The sequence below is a fragment of the Meleagris gallopavo genome, chromosome 1, assembly GCF_000146605.3.
Source record: "Meleagris gallopavo isolate NT-WF06-2002-E0010 breed Aviagen turkey brand Nicholas breeding stock chromosome 1, Turkey_5.1, whole genome shotgun sequence".
Classification (NCBI taxonomy): Eukaryota; Metazoa; Chordata; class Aves; order Galliformes; family Phasianidae; genus Meleagris; species Meleagris gallopavo.
The window spans coordinates 37,628,757-37,645,488 of NC_015011.2; the positions used below are offsets into that span (position 1 = coordinate 37,628,757).

Below are 16,732 nucleotides of genomic sequence, written 5' to 3' on the forward strand. Positions count from 1 at the left end.
ATAGGGGGAGGCAAGAAGCCTTTGCTGTTCTTGTCAGACAAAATTGTAATCCCAATTCCATTTCAGTGAAAACAGTTGCTATCAGTTACTCATCTTTTTTTGTAATCTTGAAACAAAGCATGAAGACTTTGCAATGTCATTTATTTATCGGTAATGTTCTGCATATTTGTTCACTTCTCACATTTCTGTTGGGGGTTGGTTGACTTGAAGAACTGAAGTCCGCTTTATAAAAGCCTCCTAGCACCAGAAGAGCGGTTCAGCACGTGATACAGGTTTTGGTTTTTGTTGTCCAGTAGCATTAACTGCCATGGATTGTCATGCAGTCCTTTTAAAAAAAAGTTTGCAAAGAAGGTGATCTTTGGTAATATATGGTGAATTCTGCACTTCTCACTTGGTAAGAACTCTCTGGTGATGGTTTTGTGAAGGCCTGTAGAATTGGAGCAATATTGATTGTTATTAATATTAACCTGTGTGTGGATTTGGGACGTGAAGTTTCCAGTGCAGACTGTGACTTGTCTTGAGTAACACTGAATTTTTGGATCAGAAGTCATAAAATGGCGCAGCGGGGGGAGCCAACTATGCAGCATTTTTCTGTCAAGTTATCAAACTTGCAATTCATTTGTTGAACCAAAACTGCATTGCTTCTGAAACTCAATGAAGCTCATCCAGACCAACAACAGATCAGACCAGCTTGATCTGATCCAGGTAGAATAAATGGGAATTTTGTCTTGGCCCTAAACATGTGCTGTTCCTTTGCAGGTTTCTGTATTCTTTGATGTCCACCAGATTATTTTTTTTAATTAATGTGTAAAACAGCATCACTACATTTTAAGCTATGGATTTTTTTGTATATTCTTTATTTATAACTGTGCCAAGTATTATTTTAATACTGTCAAGATCTTGATGTATTACATTGTGAACAATAAAATCTGTAAAATGTTTAATAAATTAGCTCTCCTTACATAAATTAAATCTGTTAAATTTTGTAAGTTATTAATCAAATAAATATTGACTCTTAGATGCAGTGTTTGTCTTGACTTCTGGTGTGGTTATGCACAGCGCTGGTTTTGTCCATTCTCAGAAGTCTTTCTGGAGACAGATATCACTAAGAAGAAGCACTTCCATCATGTAACAATGCTACAGAAAAGTGTTGCTGTCATTGTCTTTGTGTCCTCAGCTGTTGGGGCCTGGATTCAGCTCCTAAGTTTGAGCTTGCTCTGTCCAGGTTACTCTGCAGTGGGGGAAGCCTTGTGCCTGGCAGAGGCCTCTTCAGTTGCAAAGGCTGCATTAAGCACTGCTCTCTGCCTTTCCCTCAGCCTCTGCACGGTGCAGGAGGGAGATGCAGTCTGCATCTGGAATTAGTCTTCCTTCTTCTTGCAACTGTTTTGCAAGGGAGCTACATCTATCACAGGTGTCTGGATGGACTGTTTGTTGCTGGTTAGTGACAGGCAGAGCTGCTGTCTAGAGCTGAAGCAGAAAGCTTCAGTTCATTATTTCCCTTTTGGTGCCTTTTTTTCCTAAGTATCAGTAAGCTAGACAGCATATTGTCTGTGTTTTCCAATTACAGCTCCAATCTTAGTTGTTGTATTTGTGTACTGTATTCTCTGAAATGCTTTTGGTGTTCTGTTTGGTCACTCTGAAAAAACATCAGCTGTGAAATGACTTTATGAAACTGAGGATTGGTGAGGAGGAGGGGCATATTCAAACTCATCTCACTAAAGCAGGATGCGCACACAGACTTCAACTGAATCAGTGATGCTGCTGCACACCTCCCTACACTTGGTTAGAAATAAAGAGAACAAAGATAACAAAAGTCTTAGCAGAACTGCATGATTTTAGAAAGAACACACAGCATACCCTTTATTGAGCTAAGTTGAAAGTGCTTGTAAAGATTTCTGAAATAAGCAGATTTTGTGCTGTATTTCTGGCATGCACATGGTGACCAAACTTTTTTTTTTTTTTCCAGTATAAGTGTGTGCGTAAATGTATTTAGGAAGTTTGATTAAATACTCTTTTTTTTTTTTTTTTCATATTTTGTTGTTAGCTCTTAAATTCGCATGGAGAGTAGCTCTGTCCTCAGCTGTGAGACACTCTACATGTTTGAGATGGTGGCATCTGATCATGATGGTTACAATGACAGAACCCGCAGTAAGTAGAATTTCCTTTAGGAACAATGGCTTATATGCTATTAAATGGTTGTAATTTGCAAGAATTTTAATACACTTAAGAATGTCTTTCCTAAAGGACCCTCAGTTTGTGCACTGATTGCAGTTTTTTGTGACTACTGTATATAGTAATGCAAAAGTCTGATAGAAGCTTATATAAAAATTTATGGTAAGTTACTATTAACTACAGGAATTCATTTTGAGTTGCTCTGAAAGTTTATTTCAACTTCTTTGTCTGTTGTGTAAAGGCCTTCCCTTTTTCCCAGAGGCCAGCTTCTCGGCTCTGTGTTTAGTACAAGGGCAGACTCCCTGAGGCTGGTGTGGCGGTGGAGGTGTGAGCCTTTGCTGTGGTTGGGAGGGCTGGAGATGCAGGAGCCTTCCTGCATGAGTGTCAAGTCAGCAAAGCAAAAAATCATTTTGTAGCAGAAGAGTATTCTTCACTGTGAAGGACCAAAGGGTTGCACTGGTGCTTGTGGCCTCACTGCTACCCCAGCGTGTGATGCCTCTACGCTACTGGTGTCATTTTCAGTTGTAATCTTTCCCTGTGTATGAGCCGTGCGAGCTCTGGGCTCACATTTTGATCTGCCTCTCTGCTCTTCCTTGTATCCACATTGTTCCTTCCTAACTCGTACAAAATTCTCTTTGTGGATTACTTTGAGTAGGACATATTTTTCTAATCAGGCAGTTGGCTGGCGCTGCTGCACTACCTCAGACTGTAGCGGTAGATGCTGCTTGAACCTCTGCCTGAGCCCACGCTCACACACGATTACCATTTTATTGCAGCATTCCTAGTCGTGCTTGTGTCTGCATGAACTCACTCTGTAAAGGTTTTTTTTTTCCCCAAAGGTATCAGCCTGCTCCCAAAACCAGACGGTTTCAGCTCTCATCTGTTCTGTAACAACTTCTGTTGGGCAGGATGAGAAGAGAAACAACCTCCCACCTCCGCCCCAACCACTGCTTGGTGTTAAGTGCTGTAACCCGAGTCTGCACTGCCTGAGCAATGTGGCTATGCTCTAGAAGCTTGGCCTGACTGACCTCCTTGTTGTGCAGGAGTCTATTCTGCACTGGAAGGGATGGTAAGAAGCTCCTGCAACCTGTTATGTGCTGCAGCTCAGGTGTGCTCCTGAGGTACAGTGTGTGGGATAAGGAGCTGATTCCCAGATCCCCAGTGCTTCCTCCCTACAGTAGGCAGAAAGTTTGTGAAGGGATGTAATGATGGCAGCTTGGATGAGGAACCTGAGCACACCAGTGAATGTGTTTCTGGTGCTTAAGGAACTCAGATGTTTTTAAAAACAAAAACAGCAAAGCTATTTCTACTAAAGCTGATTCTTTGCAGAAAGAGAAGGCAGCTTCCCTCAGCCTGAGTGACTTCTGCCTCAGTTTTAGTACCTCATTCTCACATAAGGCTGCTGTATTGGGCTGGACCCGGGACTTCTGTTGAGGAAGTGACCCCTACTCGCTTTACAAGAAGTGGAAGTTGAGGTGCTGTTGACTCAAGCCTATCAGTGTCAGTGGGAGATGTTCCAGCCCCTAGGAGCAGCCCATCTCTCCTGGGAGCTTTTCACTCAAGATGTGACAACACCACCAAGAAATTTCAGTAAACCTTCAGCAAATGCTATTTGACACGTTGCAGATTCAAGGACCCTGGCTCGCACACAACTGGTACGATCACACTAAATTTAGGCTACATTTGACACATTTATTTGTCTGTGCTCCTCGCCCAGTCAGCTTGACCCTGTGTCCCACTATCTACCCCAATGCCTGAAGGCAGAACTGTTCTGTTGTGGCACCGCAGGTGCAGACCCCAAACAATCCTCCCCTGGTTTGAGGGAACTGAGGACTGTAACACTACTGGAAAAAGGTCAAAAGCTTCTCTTAACATTATGTTTCACATGTTTGTCCAGCATTTCATCAGCTGTGAGTAGGGGTGGTACTCATCTGCGCCTTTATTAGTGCTCTGCAACTGTGCAAACCCTGTACAAAATAAAACCTCAATACCAAGGCAGGTGTAATCCCACAGAAAGTTCTAGTGAGCAAGGATTGCTTTCCCCTCCCTAGGGAATCCAGGGCAGGGACAACTGCTCACTTATGTGTACATCCACTTAAATTCAGCACATCCTGCTCGCAGCAGCAGATTAATGTCCTGTCCTGCTGTTGCATCCCTGTAGTAGTGAGGTGGTTACTCACCTCTGCAACTTCCAGTCCTGCTAGGCTCTCAGTGAAGCCATTGTCTCTCTACCCAGCTCCCCCCAAAACACTCCAGTAACAGCATATGTAATAATAATAACCTTTCCACAGCTGACAGCAAGATAACATTTGGCTTTAAGATATGTCAACAAGCAAAGCTTTATTGAATTGATAAACAGTATGAAAAGTGTGGTACATAAAGCAAGGAAGAAAGCAGTGCTTCAAAAAAAAAAAATTATCTAAAAGTGTATGGCCCAAACACTACAGTCAACTAGCATCTGTCTCACAGTAGTTAGTAACATTTTGGAAACTTTCCTTTAGCTGAATCTGCGCAGAGCTGTGCAGGTTGTGCTGTGCTCCCTCACTGGGCGTGAACAAGGGCTCCTGCTCCCTGACCATAGCCAAATCCTTTAGGGCCAAAGTTCTTTGCGTAACAGCCTGCAAGAGAGAGGTGCTGGTAAGAGCTGAGGCTTTTGAGTTGTTCATGAAGAGCAGCATTTTTCAAGGTTAAGCTACTTGGCCACTTTCTTCATCAGAACACTGGAATACAAAGCAACCCTTAACAACAGCTTCTGGGTAAATGGTATGGCTGAACACCCACGTCTCTTTTGTCAGGGTAGCTCATGATTTAGGTGATGCTCAGTGAAAGCATCTCTGTGACTGAGTACACATCAAAACACGCTGTCACCCAGCCATGGCGTGAGTTACCCATGGTGTCACAGGAGGTGACTGTTACCAGTGCCTGTCCTTTGCTTTGCTCCTTGACCTGACTAAGGGCATGGGCTGCTACTACACAGCTCAGTATGTCCTGATCCAGCAAGGTTTTCCATACGTATGCCACATCAGCAGACTCAGACCTAGCACAGTGCTCAGCTCTGCTGCTGTGACCTACAGACCATTTCTATCATCTTGACAGGAGCTTGGAAGTTTCTTGAAATAGGAATAAATTCTGTCTCTGTCCTTGCACTACATTACCACAAGTGTGAGCAGCAGGTCGAGGCAGGTGATTCTGCCCCTCTGCTCTGCTCTCATGAGACCCTACTTGGAGTACAGCATCCAGTTCTGGGGGCCACCAACACAAGAAGAAGGTCAAGCTGCTGGAGTGGGTTCAGAGGAGGGCCACAAAGATGATCAGAGGGCTGGAGCACCTCCCCAGCAAGGACAGGCTGAGAGAGCTGGGGCTCTTCAAACTGGAGAAGGCTCCAAGGAAACCTTACAGTGACCTTCCAGATACCTGAAGGGGACCTACAGGAAGGCTGGGGAGGGACTTTTTATAAGGGCAGGTAGCGACAGGATGGGAAGGATGATGGGAAATGACTTTAAACTGGAAGAGGGTAGATTTAGACTAGATATCAGGAAGAAATTCTTTACTGTGAGGGTGGTGAGACACTGAAACAGGTTGCCCAGAGAGGTTGTGAATGCTCCCTTCCTGAAAGCATTCAAGGATGGGGCTGTGAGCAACCTGGCCTAGAGGGAGATGTTCCTGCCTATAGCAGGGGGGTGAAACCAGGTGATCTTAAAGGTCCCCTCCAACCCAAACCACTCTATGATTCTACAATTAAACAATTCTCACCTTTACAGTAGATTTCTCCCTCTTTTTCAGTTAGGGTTGTAGATTCTAGACTTTTCCCACACTTGGCACATCGGAAGCAGTTCTTGTGCCATGGCTGGGGAGGGAATGGAAAAGATAGTTTAAATACACAGAATGCCTGAGTTTGTTTTTAAAAAAGCGTTAACTAGAGATGACTACATCAGAATTGTTTACCTACACTGGTGCAATGAAAACCTGTTGGAGTGCATGCACCAGTAACCAGTTAGAAATGCCTGTATTTTTGGATGGCACAAAGGCCTGAATTCCACACTGCTTCCTGCTTAAAGAAGTGTTTTAAAAGGTCTGAGCTTGTCCTGATCAATTCTGATCTTAGCTATCGAGTAGCGAGCCAGACAGCTGGCAGAATGCATCGCACAGTGCTACGTGGTGCTTGCAGAGAACATGCCCATTCTGCTGAAACATTCAGCCCTTCATGAGCTCTATGAGAAAAAACACATCATTCCCTCATCTGGAGGGCTCCTATACTTTAAGGAGGTACTGAAGTTTTACTTCTGAAAAACAAGGTGAGAGCTCATTACCCAGAGTTTCCATTTCAAATTCAAAAAACTGAAGACTAGATTGATTTGATCATTTCCAATTCTGAGAAATGCGGTGTTAAGGACTGTGCCATGGTGAGTTCTGCACAGCACGCTCCAGGAAGCCTTCATAACATACTTCACTTACTTTGGAGTTCGCTTAGCAGGTAGATACAAAAGTCACATTTCCCTTACCTTTCCAGCACCTATGACTTTCTCCGCCGCATACACAGAATCCCCACACCGAGAACATTTCTCTGCACCTCCAAACTTCTGAGCGAATTTTGAAGTATTTGGGTTTGTGGTGGGTCGGTGAGGAGAGAGTGTGCTGAAAAAGGACATTTTGTTTTTGTAGTTCAAGGGCTCTGGCCCTTCCCAACAACACTAACCATGCAGCATGCAACACACAGAACAAAATACTGTACTTTTTCAAAATTGAAGAGATGCTTACTGAGCAAGGCTTTCTTTTTCCTACCATGCTTCAGAAGACCCTAAGGAGCTACTGGAAAAGCTAGTTTTCCAAGGGCCCTTACCCTTTTCACTGCTAGAAGCATGCTAATACCAAGGCCTGTATCAGGACATGGATTTATTTTAGCTTTAGCAAGCTAGAAACAATTATGTTAAATTCCTGTCATCTGATCATATCTGGAACTGATCAGTGACCCTACGTACAGAGCTATTTAACATCTCTGGATTTGCTCTGGCAGGACACTATACAAAGTCAAGCAACAATTTGGGAACTTGCATAAAATCATCTGTGAGGCATAGCTCAGGTGCTTTTCACATGCTTTGCTTTACAGCAAGAACTTAATCAGATTAGGAATGTTTACTGTTTAATAAGCCATTCGGTTTGGCTATAATTAAGCCCAAACAGTTCTCCATTTACTAATTAAAAACTCATTCTTACAGCCCCAGATTTGCAGCTCCTTGACTCTGTCCCTGCACAAACCTGCCGAGCGGCTGCTTTTGCAGTTATTTAAAGAGAGCATCCCCAAACCCACAAGGATGCCAACCAGCCAAGGGCTCCTGCAGAACCTTCAGTGGGTCAGCAATCCCATCCCGTTGCACACAGCTCACTTCTCACATCCTCACTTGTACCAACACCTGCCCTAACAGGGCCTACCCAGAGTCACTATAGAAGGTTTGTGCATTGTTGGCTAACTGCCCTGCACTTGGTTATACTGGGGAATTTTGCAGCATTTCTGTTCCAGGCGGCACGAATTAGAAAAATCCAGCCTGAAAGACTCCTGGGAGTGCTGCTGGAGAACACAGGTCACGCACATTGTGGCTTGGTTAACTCACCTCTCAGGCTTGATGCCTAGTCTCTCTCCCCTGTCCATGTTCAGAGTGCCTGCCCCTTGCCCATAGCCGTAACCTTTTGGGCCGTACTTCTTTCCATAGCAAGATTTGCAGTAAACTTCAGCATCATGAATCGCGACAGTTGTGCTGTCCAAATTCTTCCGGCAGACCACTGGAGGGAAAAAAGTTAAATACCATTAAGCGCCATTTCCACCAGCACATGCAGTAAGCCTGAAGTCAAGCAAGAAATGTTGAAAGGGGTTTCCTCGTCCACAACATTTTGATTAGGCTGTGAGACCACTGGAGATTAGACGTGGGTTGTCTTCTCAATTAGTGAATTATGCGTAGCCTCATAAAGGGCTCTGTTCCCTCCTACCTTTCCATGGCCGTGCTCAGAAACCAGCAGAGTGGTCAGCAGTTTCCCTGGACAGATGCCATATAGTACAGAGCAAATCTGTGCAGGAGAGTCCCCGTCCCACCCTCTTGCCCAGGGTGGGGTTTCCCTCCTGCCCAGTGCTTGGTTGGGGCACAGTTGGTACTGTTTCACAGCTGTCACCAGAGGGGCTGTCTTTTCTGGCAGTCATAAATCATCCTTCAGCACAACATAAGCACCCCGCTCAAGGTTACAGTCGAAGGCTGAATTATTTCCTGCTCTTCTTAAACCTTCTTTTGTAACCTAATGTGCTTTCAGTCTGCAACAACAGTTTGCTGCAATGAAGAATGTGGCTTAGGGAAGAGTAAAAGAAAGAAAACCTTAAATTCTTTTTGAAGTCAAAAATCGTAAGGTTTTCAAAATAAACGGCGTTCATTAGCTCCAAGAATCTTTTTATAAGACACAAATATCCAATAAATAAATCAACTCATGCACATTTGTTCGAGCATGCAGACTTTAACCCCAGCAGAATTATCCACTAAGCAAAAGCAAACACGGAGTCAGACACACTAGAGCCATTGTCTGACTGTAAGTTCCAGGTTTCTTTTAATAGAAATTCCCATAAAAGGCTGAAAATGAGGCAGCTGAGACATCTGATTTTTTTTTTTTTTGTGCCTGCTGTAGAGCAAAGGAAAAGGAACGTAGGTGTGTCCAGGCTCCCATGCCAGCCCAGTATGCTGACCTTATGCAGATTAATGGCAAACCAGACCAAGAGGCCCAGCTGCAGCAGCAGCTCATAGAGAAGACTAAACCCAACTTCTGTCTGCAGGCACTGAGCACCAGCAAACAAGACAAAACAATACTTCATGTTGTAATAAGGTAAAGTTCTCTGACTCGGTCAGACAGGCTGGTGGTTTGCAAAGCATTCAAAACCATAAAGTGACCCTTTGTTTCTTTCATCTAATCAGAAGTCTTTACAGCAGAGAAAGCTGTTTTCAATGCCTCAGTGGACTCGTTGGCTGGATTGGAGAACAGTGCTTTGGACTCCTTTCATCTGAAATAAGCCACAGACCTCTGTGCCAAGAGAGCCTCGGCTTTCGGCCATACTAAAGCTTTGACAGTACAGTAATGCCCTGGGCGCATTTCACCCACGCTGTGCTGAGCAGGTAGGACAGCACTCCTCTCCAGGCACATGGCACAGACTCCCCTTGGGCACTGCGCACCTGCAAGTGCCCAGCCCAGCACGAGATGGCCACCATAGCCCACCATCTCACTGCCGCAGGCCTGAGCTCTGCTGGGGTGGTTCTGGTGGGCTATGAAGGCAGTACTTACTGCAGAGGAAGCAGCAGCGGTGGAAGCTCCGTCCGTCACACTGCACCTCCTCAGCATGGTAGACTGTCCGGCCACAGGCACCACATTTGTTGCCACCTCCCCAGTTCGGCATGGCGGTGCTGTGAGGAGGAGAGCTTCATTAGTTGCACTGACACAGTGTTCTTCATGGCCCTGCCTCCACACTGAGATTTGGTGTTCCCTCAAACACGACCTGCTGCACCCAGCTGTCAGGTACAAGCTTGGGATCTCACCAAGTGTTTAAAAACCTGTGCTTCCTCTGAGCTGCTTCTCAGCTGGGCCCAAAGGGAACAAGGCCCGAGGGAACAGTGGCTGCTGCTGCCCAGCAGTGAGGAAAGCAGACATTGAGCCCATGAGATGATTCCCAGTGCATGCTCAAGGCTTTCAAAGCTACGTAAACTTCATATGCACAAATTACACTTTCATGCACAAGGGCTTTACCGTACTTTGAGCTAACATCCCCCCAGATGGATGTAATTTCAGTTTCTATGCTTCATTAGCTCCAGGCTCCTCACTGGTAGAAGCAAACCAATTGTGCCAACAACGGCATTTTGTTTTACTGCGGGGCCCATCACTTGGGATGGAGCACAAGCCAAAGCTCAGCCCACTGGAGAACCACTTGCTGGGGCTGCATTCTGAACTCCTCTGAGATCATGCCTAGGCTTCAAAGTGGCTGAAGGGGGACTGATTCCCACAGACCTATCACTGTTACATGAACCAGCTTTAACAAACAGGTACAGGAGCCAAAAGCAAGTGTCCGAGGGCCTACAGCTGCTGTAAGCAGCAGCAGAGCTCTCTCTCTCCCACATGATCTGCAGCAGGCCCAGGAGGCTGGTGAAGATGGACAGACACCCTGACACGTCCAGCTGCAGCCCTAGCAGCAGTCTCCCACACAAAGCCAGACGCAACAGTGTCCCATCCCAACTTGCCCCACTCCCCTTCTCATGCTTTCCCTCCACCCAGCTTGACTGGGATCTCCCTCTCCGCCTCAGCAAGTCTCATGAGCTGCCCTGGGCTGAAGCACCAATGCAGAGTACCCTTAGCTTTTATGGGGCTTCCTCCCCCTGCCACCACCAAAGCTACGAGCTATTTGCCACACTCCCCTGGTGGCACTGCTCCCCCCTGCTGCACAGCCTGGTTCTTGTGGGCACCCAACTCCTTAGGACTCATAAATCCCAACACAAACTCTGCTAAGCCACAACAAAGGGACCCACCTCACCCGTGCTCCAGCCAAGCACCCTGACCGGGTCAGCAGTTTTGGGTATGAGTGAAAGCTGCACGGTTCCCAAGCATGACCCAGTGCCAAGTGTCTGATAAAAGAGCTTTGTTCCAGATATGCAAGCAGCCATTTATGGCATGTGGGAAAATAAGATTAGTTTATTAATGTGAATTGGGGCATCTCTGGTACATTCCTAACCAGAGGCTTAGGAAACTTCATCAATGGCTGAGCAGTGCCTTTTACAGCACTGACACTAATTACTGAGATATTCCTTTGTTCAACGCTTTCACAGGATTAACACCATTACCGCTTGTGGTTTAGCACTAATACTCTGACCAAGCTCATAAAATTAGTTTTATGACGTTTACCACTTTGCCTCTGTCATTCTTGGCACAATCGTACAGTCTAAAAATTAAGATTCCATTTCTTTTATTCAAGTGTTTGGCCGTGCTACCGCACAGCAGCTGACATCAATCATGGCAGACGGCGTCCTCAGTTAGAGGGAATACGGGCTGTGCAAAGCTTCGCAAAAAGAGCCCATTAACTGGAAAAAGCAGAGAAGAGACTCCTTTCCACTTTTGTACACTCTCCAAAGTAGAAGTGGTAGGAATCTGGCTCAAGAACTACTTCTGCCTTTTCCTCTCACCATCCCCACACTCACGTCCCTTTCTGCATTTACTTCAGCTTAAACTGTTTTAATCACTCCACTAACAAACCATTATCTGGTTTCCACGCACACCAGATCTGAAGACCTGGCTTGGGTTTCCAGCTTTGCCCCACATTTCCCATGCAATATGTGGCAACATGGGGTGCAGCCCCTCTACCCCTCCCCAGTAGGACGGAGTATTGAAGGATCCCGGCACCCAGAAGCTGGCTCCAATACCCTGAAAATGGTGCTGGGAATTCGTTAGACAAACAACAAAAAGAAACTGAAGTCAGTACTTCACGGTGACCTTGCGCTCTTCCACAGAAGAGACTTCCACTTATCCTCCCCATTCTGTTCCCATGCCAGCTCACGTGGGAAGGACAGCAGTACCTTTTCAGTTAGCCAGCAGCAAAGGCTGCCCCAAGGCAGTGATGTCTGGGAAATATGGGTGTAGGACAGCACACACTCAGGTGTGGCTGCCCACCAGCTGCTGCTAATGGGGCACAGCGGGCTCCACAAGGAGCAGGTCTCAGCCTCACGCCCTGCCCAAAGGCAGCTCCGCTCGCCAAAGGCTTCTTGGCTAGTCCAGGCAGGCCTCCAGGGAGCTCTGCAGCTGTAATTAAGCAGCCAGGTGATCTCATTGCCAGCACAAGCAGCTCTGACTTAAGAGTGCAGGCGTGTTGGCAGCCACTTTCCTGAGATAAGAACCCCCTGGCTTCTGTGGTGCTTGTGCCTAGCCAAGAGGAGGCCACAGTACCCAGCCCGTGCTCTGCACGCAGCCAGTTACTTCAGCTGCACCATCCTTTCCAGCGTGTTAGCAGAGAGCTCACATACAAGAATAGCCAGAAGACAAACACTGAAGAATTGAGGTTATCTTTAAAGCACACAAAATTGCATTTCCAATGCAATGCCACCCGTCCTGGAGCCAAACGCCCCAAAGCTGCGTTCATTCAGCAGCACATGCCAAGCGCTGCCCGGCAGAGCATGGTGCCCCCGGCTTCGCTCCGCTAGCTCCCCAGGCACCCGGGTCAGCCTCACCCTCTGCAACAAGCATCAGAACCGAGGCTGGAAAGCTAGACTGCGTGCTGCCGGGGGCCGTCAGCGGCAGGAGGGGACGAAGGAAGAGATGAGGGCTCCCTCCCCGACCTCCCTCGCGTCCCTGTACAAGCACCCCTGGCCGGGGCGAGCGGCGGACAGGACCCGACCCCACACAGTTACTCACCACGGGCTGCACTCCGCACCTCTCGGCACAGCGCGGTCCCGCAGCCGCTTAAAGCACCGGGGCGGAGCCTCCGCGGGTCCGGCCCCCGCCCCAGCCAGCCATCTCCTTCCCATTTATTATTATATATATATTTTTTCCATTTGCAGTGGAGTGTGAATGACGAACTCGTGCCCAGCTTGCGCTCAGCGCTCGGCGTGGGTTCCTGTGGGGTAGGATGGTGCTGGCTGTGAGCGAGGCCGAGAGGCTGACCGACCTCTCTTGTCAGCCAACATTCTGCTGCAGGTTTTGAGGGTGCATACAGAGCAGCAGGAGCGTTACTGACTGCTGTGTCGTGGCCTGGAGATAACGCTAAGGGAGAGGATCTCTCCAGTTCAGGAAAACAGGGGTGTATGAGAAGGAAATTCTCCCTGTGACTGAAGGACAGTGCTACTAAATCATGAAACTCTCTTCAGCACTCCACATCCAACGATTATTTTTCTTGTGTCCAGTAGTCAGCCTGTCAGAGCAGCTTGGAGGGACACAAAGACATTGGTATGCCCACTGCTGTGGGAACAGTGTTAAGGAATCCATTGCTGCAGTGCTCAGGGATCCCACCTTGGAATGGAGGAAACCAAAAATGAGAGGGGAAACTTTCACCACGTGTTTTATTTCTATTGAAAATGACTGTTTCTATTGATGCACTTTATAAATATATATGAATATGCATAAATATTATGTCTGAATGCATGCTTATTTATATGCCTATATTCTCCAAATATGCCAAGATCTGTGTATACACACGTACTTTATCTCCTCAGCAGATCTCTTTTCCGTCTCTGTTCTTCTCGAGGCCGTTGTTCAGAACCGCTTAAAGATAACACATGCATCCAACCCTTCCACATTCCTCCCCTTGGCCCTGTTACCCCGAGCTTCCTCCTGGTCCCTGGCCAGCCCCACTATCTCCTAATCCTCCTCTATGCCCAGGCCCATGCTGGTGCCCACACACAGCTGGGCTCCTGGTGCCTGCCAGCTTCTTCCCGATTCGTGCTGTTTTGAGCAGGGCAGCCTGTAATCAGGTCAGTTTGTTCCGAGAAGCGGCACTGAGGTTTATCAACAACTCCCGCTCGTTTCTTCTATCAGTTGGACAGCTCTGGCACGTGGGGCCTGTGAGCAGGAAGCTGTGCTTCTGTTTGCTTCTGTTTGGGTTGGTGGCCATGTGCGAGCCTGCTTCTTTATGATAATCTGTCCTCCCTTCTTGCAAGTGACCCAAAGTGTGTTTACCCACTGCTATCACCTCGAAACAATGCCCTCTGTTTTAGTCCTGTGTTCTGTAATCTTATGTAAAAGTTGTTCTCCATGGTTTGGGCACTGAGTGGATGAGCAGACTGTCTGACCTATTTACTGCACTGTCACACATCACTGGCCCCAGGCCTTGGCATCCACTAAATACTTTCCACTCACCTGGGATTATCTTATCCCTGTTTGATCTTGTTGGTGCGGTCCCGCAAGTCTGTGTGCAGCTCAGGTGATCTGCTTGCTCCCCTGGTGCTCCTCTGCTAACCCTTGCTGTTATGTTACGTGCATTTCTTTGAGATGGTTCTGATTTTACTTTGCAGGGGGGTTTCGTCATATTCTGTTATGTTTTTTTCCAGACATCATTTTAACAGAATGTTCATACTACAGACAGAGCTTTACCTTTGCTAATTTCTCATCCATACGCACCCTTAGTTAAAAGGGATTTTGAAACAAGCTCTGTGCAACATTAGCTAGTGAAAAGCAAATTCCTGCTCAGTTGCCCATAGCCCTGTTCTAGAAGGACATACCTATGTAATTAATTTCTGTGTTTAAATATTCATGTATCTCAGTAGTGCTACACAGTTTTTTTTCTGTTGTAAGTTCAACAATGATAATTTGATGAAGTTTGCACAAAGTAATGAAAATGCAGCAGACAATTCTAGAGTTTGCCACAGCCGAGACTTTTTAAACCAGCTGCTTAAATTCCAAGTAGAGACCTCAGAGACATTCAGAACGAGAAGGGTGTGCTGTCAAAGCTCGTTGCTTTCCCTATCATTGGCCTTGTTTGCCTAGAAGTTTTAAGAAACAACAGTTTGGTCATGCAATAAACAACATGATCCAACCTAGCGTTGTTTCATGAACCATAGTTATCAAGTCTGGGTGCTGAGGTTTTGCATGGCAGCTCCTGAGAAGCCTAGCAAAGCACAGGCTCCATTCCAGTTGCAGCTCAGCAGAACGCTAATACCTGCACCAGTAATGATGTCACCTTCCTGGCAGGAGGCATAATCTAGGTTGAAAGTATCGATTTCTTTAATAAAGCTTGATTTATTCACAGTATGCTCACACAGCTGGATTATCCCTCACATCTTGCCAGGGGAAAACCTGCAGATGAGGGCTTTGGTAATCCCCGGGATGTACAAGCTCTGCTGCTGACTGACAGTTTCATTAGTGCAGGACAGAACATGAGGACCTATGTGACTCGTTCCAATAATGCCACAAGGGCGAGAAGATGTGGTCAGTGTTAGACAACAGACACAGAGGGGATAACAAGGTGAGACAGTCTGGTTTGCTGCTGTTGCAAAGCTCCTCAGCCCCATTGGGCTGCTGAGGGATTTGCTGGGTTGATGTTATGCAGATAGCGGATGGCAGACACACAGTCCATAACAAAAACAGGCAGTGGTTGGGCTGGGACAAGAACCCAGGAAATGTTCCCCATCATCCCCTTCCTGTGGGCAGGTTGAGGCCCAGCACCCTTCTACAGCTGCCCAGCTTTCCTGCGTGTTGTGTCGTTTCCTAACGGGGACCTGCAAAGGCAAGTCTGCAGGTGGAACGGGTTCTGCCTGCCAGAGCACTGGGGGCAGCTGTGCCATGCTCATCCCCAGCCCTGCTGGCTGCTGCAAGGAGGAAGGGGGTGGGCAGGCGCTTCTCCAAGCATCCCATTCTCACTGTGGAGATTCCTGCATCCTCAAAGGATAAGCACTTCGGACTCCCCAAAAGCTGCCAGAAGTTGGTCAGTGCACAGACTGAGCGGTATGCTGGTGCCTGCTGGAAAGCAGGATGATCCCATTGGTGTTACAAAATAGATCTTTAGTGTTCCTCCCCTGGAGCACGACCTGGAAGATGCCTCATGTTTTCCAGGCTGGGGATGTTGGGTCTGGGGGGAGGGAGGGAAAGAAATGTTGGCAGGAAACCTGCCCGGCCTCGAGGGGAATGAGCTATTGTGAGTAGTTGGTGTGCAGCTTCTAGCAGGTCTCTTCACATTACTGAGAGGTTTAATGGCACCGCCTGCCTGTGGAAGGGCTCCGTGGGATTGTGTATTTTTCCACTTCTCATTTAAACAGAGATCAGCACCAGACTCCTGCTTTGTGGCTGACTGTGATGTCTGAATGACAAACAGATGTCACTACAGGGTGGATGAGTGTGATGTGAGGTGTCCTTTGTCCAGTGGTAGGACAGCAGAGGGCAGGTATCCCACACCCAGCATCTGCTCCAGACTTGCCTCCAGCTGGTGCCTTTCCATGCACAGGAACTCCAGCAGAATGCCAAGAGCAAATACTTGGAGATGCAGTGTGGTTGTACTGACATTGGGGTGCTGCTGGGTCCCTTGGTCCTGCTGCTGCTCCCTGTGCCCATCCCTGTCCATGCCCTGTCCCTCTCACTGGCTGGAGAACCGATTGGGGTGTCCAGTGGATCCCAACTCTTGCCAACTGTGCAGAAATCACATATAATGGCAGGGCTGGCTCCGGCCGGTCGTACAGCTACATCCTCAGCAACAAATCATTGCAAGGCACTCTGCTCTTCTGTGGTTTCTTTGGATAACTATTTATGACCTCCTTCCACAAAGAGTGAGTGAAAACAAGCTGTGCTTAAAGAGATCACGTTGGCTAGCTCTTGCACATCACGCAGTCTTGGCAACCGTCCATTTTTCTTGGCACAAACACAAGCACTAGGAAGCTACAGGGTGTCAGAGCCTCTTCTGCATGGTGCTGATGGTCAACTTTCAACACTTGGCTTATTAATTATCTTTAACACAGCATTCACTTTATAAAGGCTACGGTCACATAATGCTCATCCTGTAACAGTGCACAAATGATTCTTTTAACATAGAGGGACACCATGAAAATACAGATCACATTATTGTTTGCTGTAA

The 16,732-nt window shown here is 47.1% G+C and overlaps 1 protein-coding gene across 1 annotated transcript; it reads right to left on the reverse strand.

Annotated features, from left to right (window-relative positions):
- Positions 1–4,486: 4,486 nt before the first annotated feature.
- Positions 4,487–12,682, reverse strand: CSRP2 (cysteine and glycine rich protein 2). Its single transcript, XM_003202099.4, has 6 exons — positions 12,589–12,682; positions 9,484–9,602; positions 7,782–7,950; positions 6,675–6,807; positions 5,926–6,019; positions 4,487–4,790 (listed from the first exon to the last, which is right to left on the reverse strand). The coding sequence occupies exons 2-6, from the start codon at positions 9,593–9,595 to the stop codon at positions 4,714–4,716; spliced, it is 585 nt and encodes a 194-aa protein (XP_003202147.1). The 5' UTR covers positions 9,596–9,602; positions 12,589–12,682; the 3' UTR covers positions 4,487–4,713.
- Between the last annotated feature and the right edge of the window lie 4,050 nt (positions 12,683–16,732).

Excerpts from the sequence above, each read along its gene's own strand:
- CSRP2 (XM_003202099.4), bottom strand. The coding sequence starts at position 9,595 with ATGCCGAACTGGGGAGGTGGCAACAAATGTGGTGCCTGTGGCCGGACA. Across the intron at positions 7,951-9,483 it reads CCGCTGCTGCTTCCTCTGCA|TGGTCTGCCGGAAGAATTTG; the intron begins GTAAGTACTGCC and ends TTTTCCCTCCAG. Across the intron at positions 4,791-5,925 it reads GGGAGAAATCTACTGTAAAG|GCTGTTACGCAAAGAACTTT; the intron begins GTGAGAATTGTT and ends TCTCTCTTGCAG.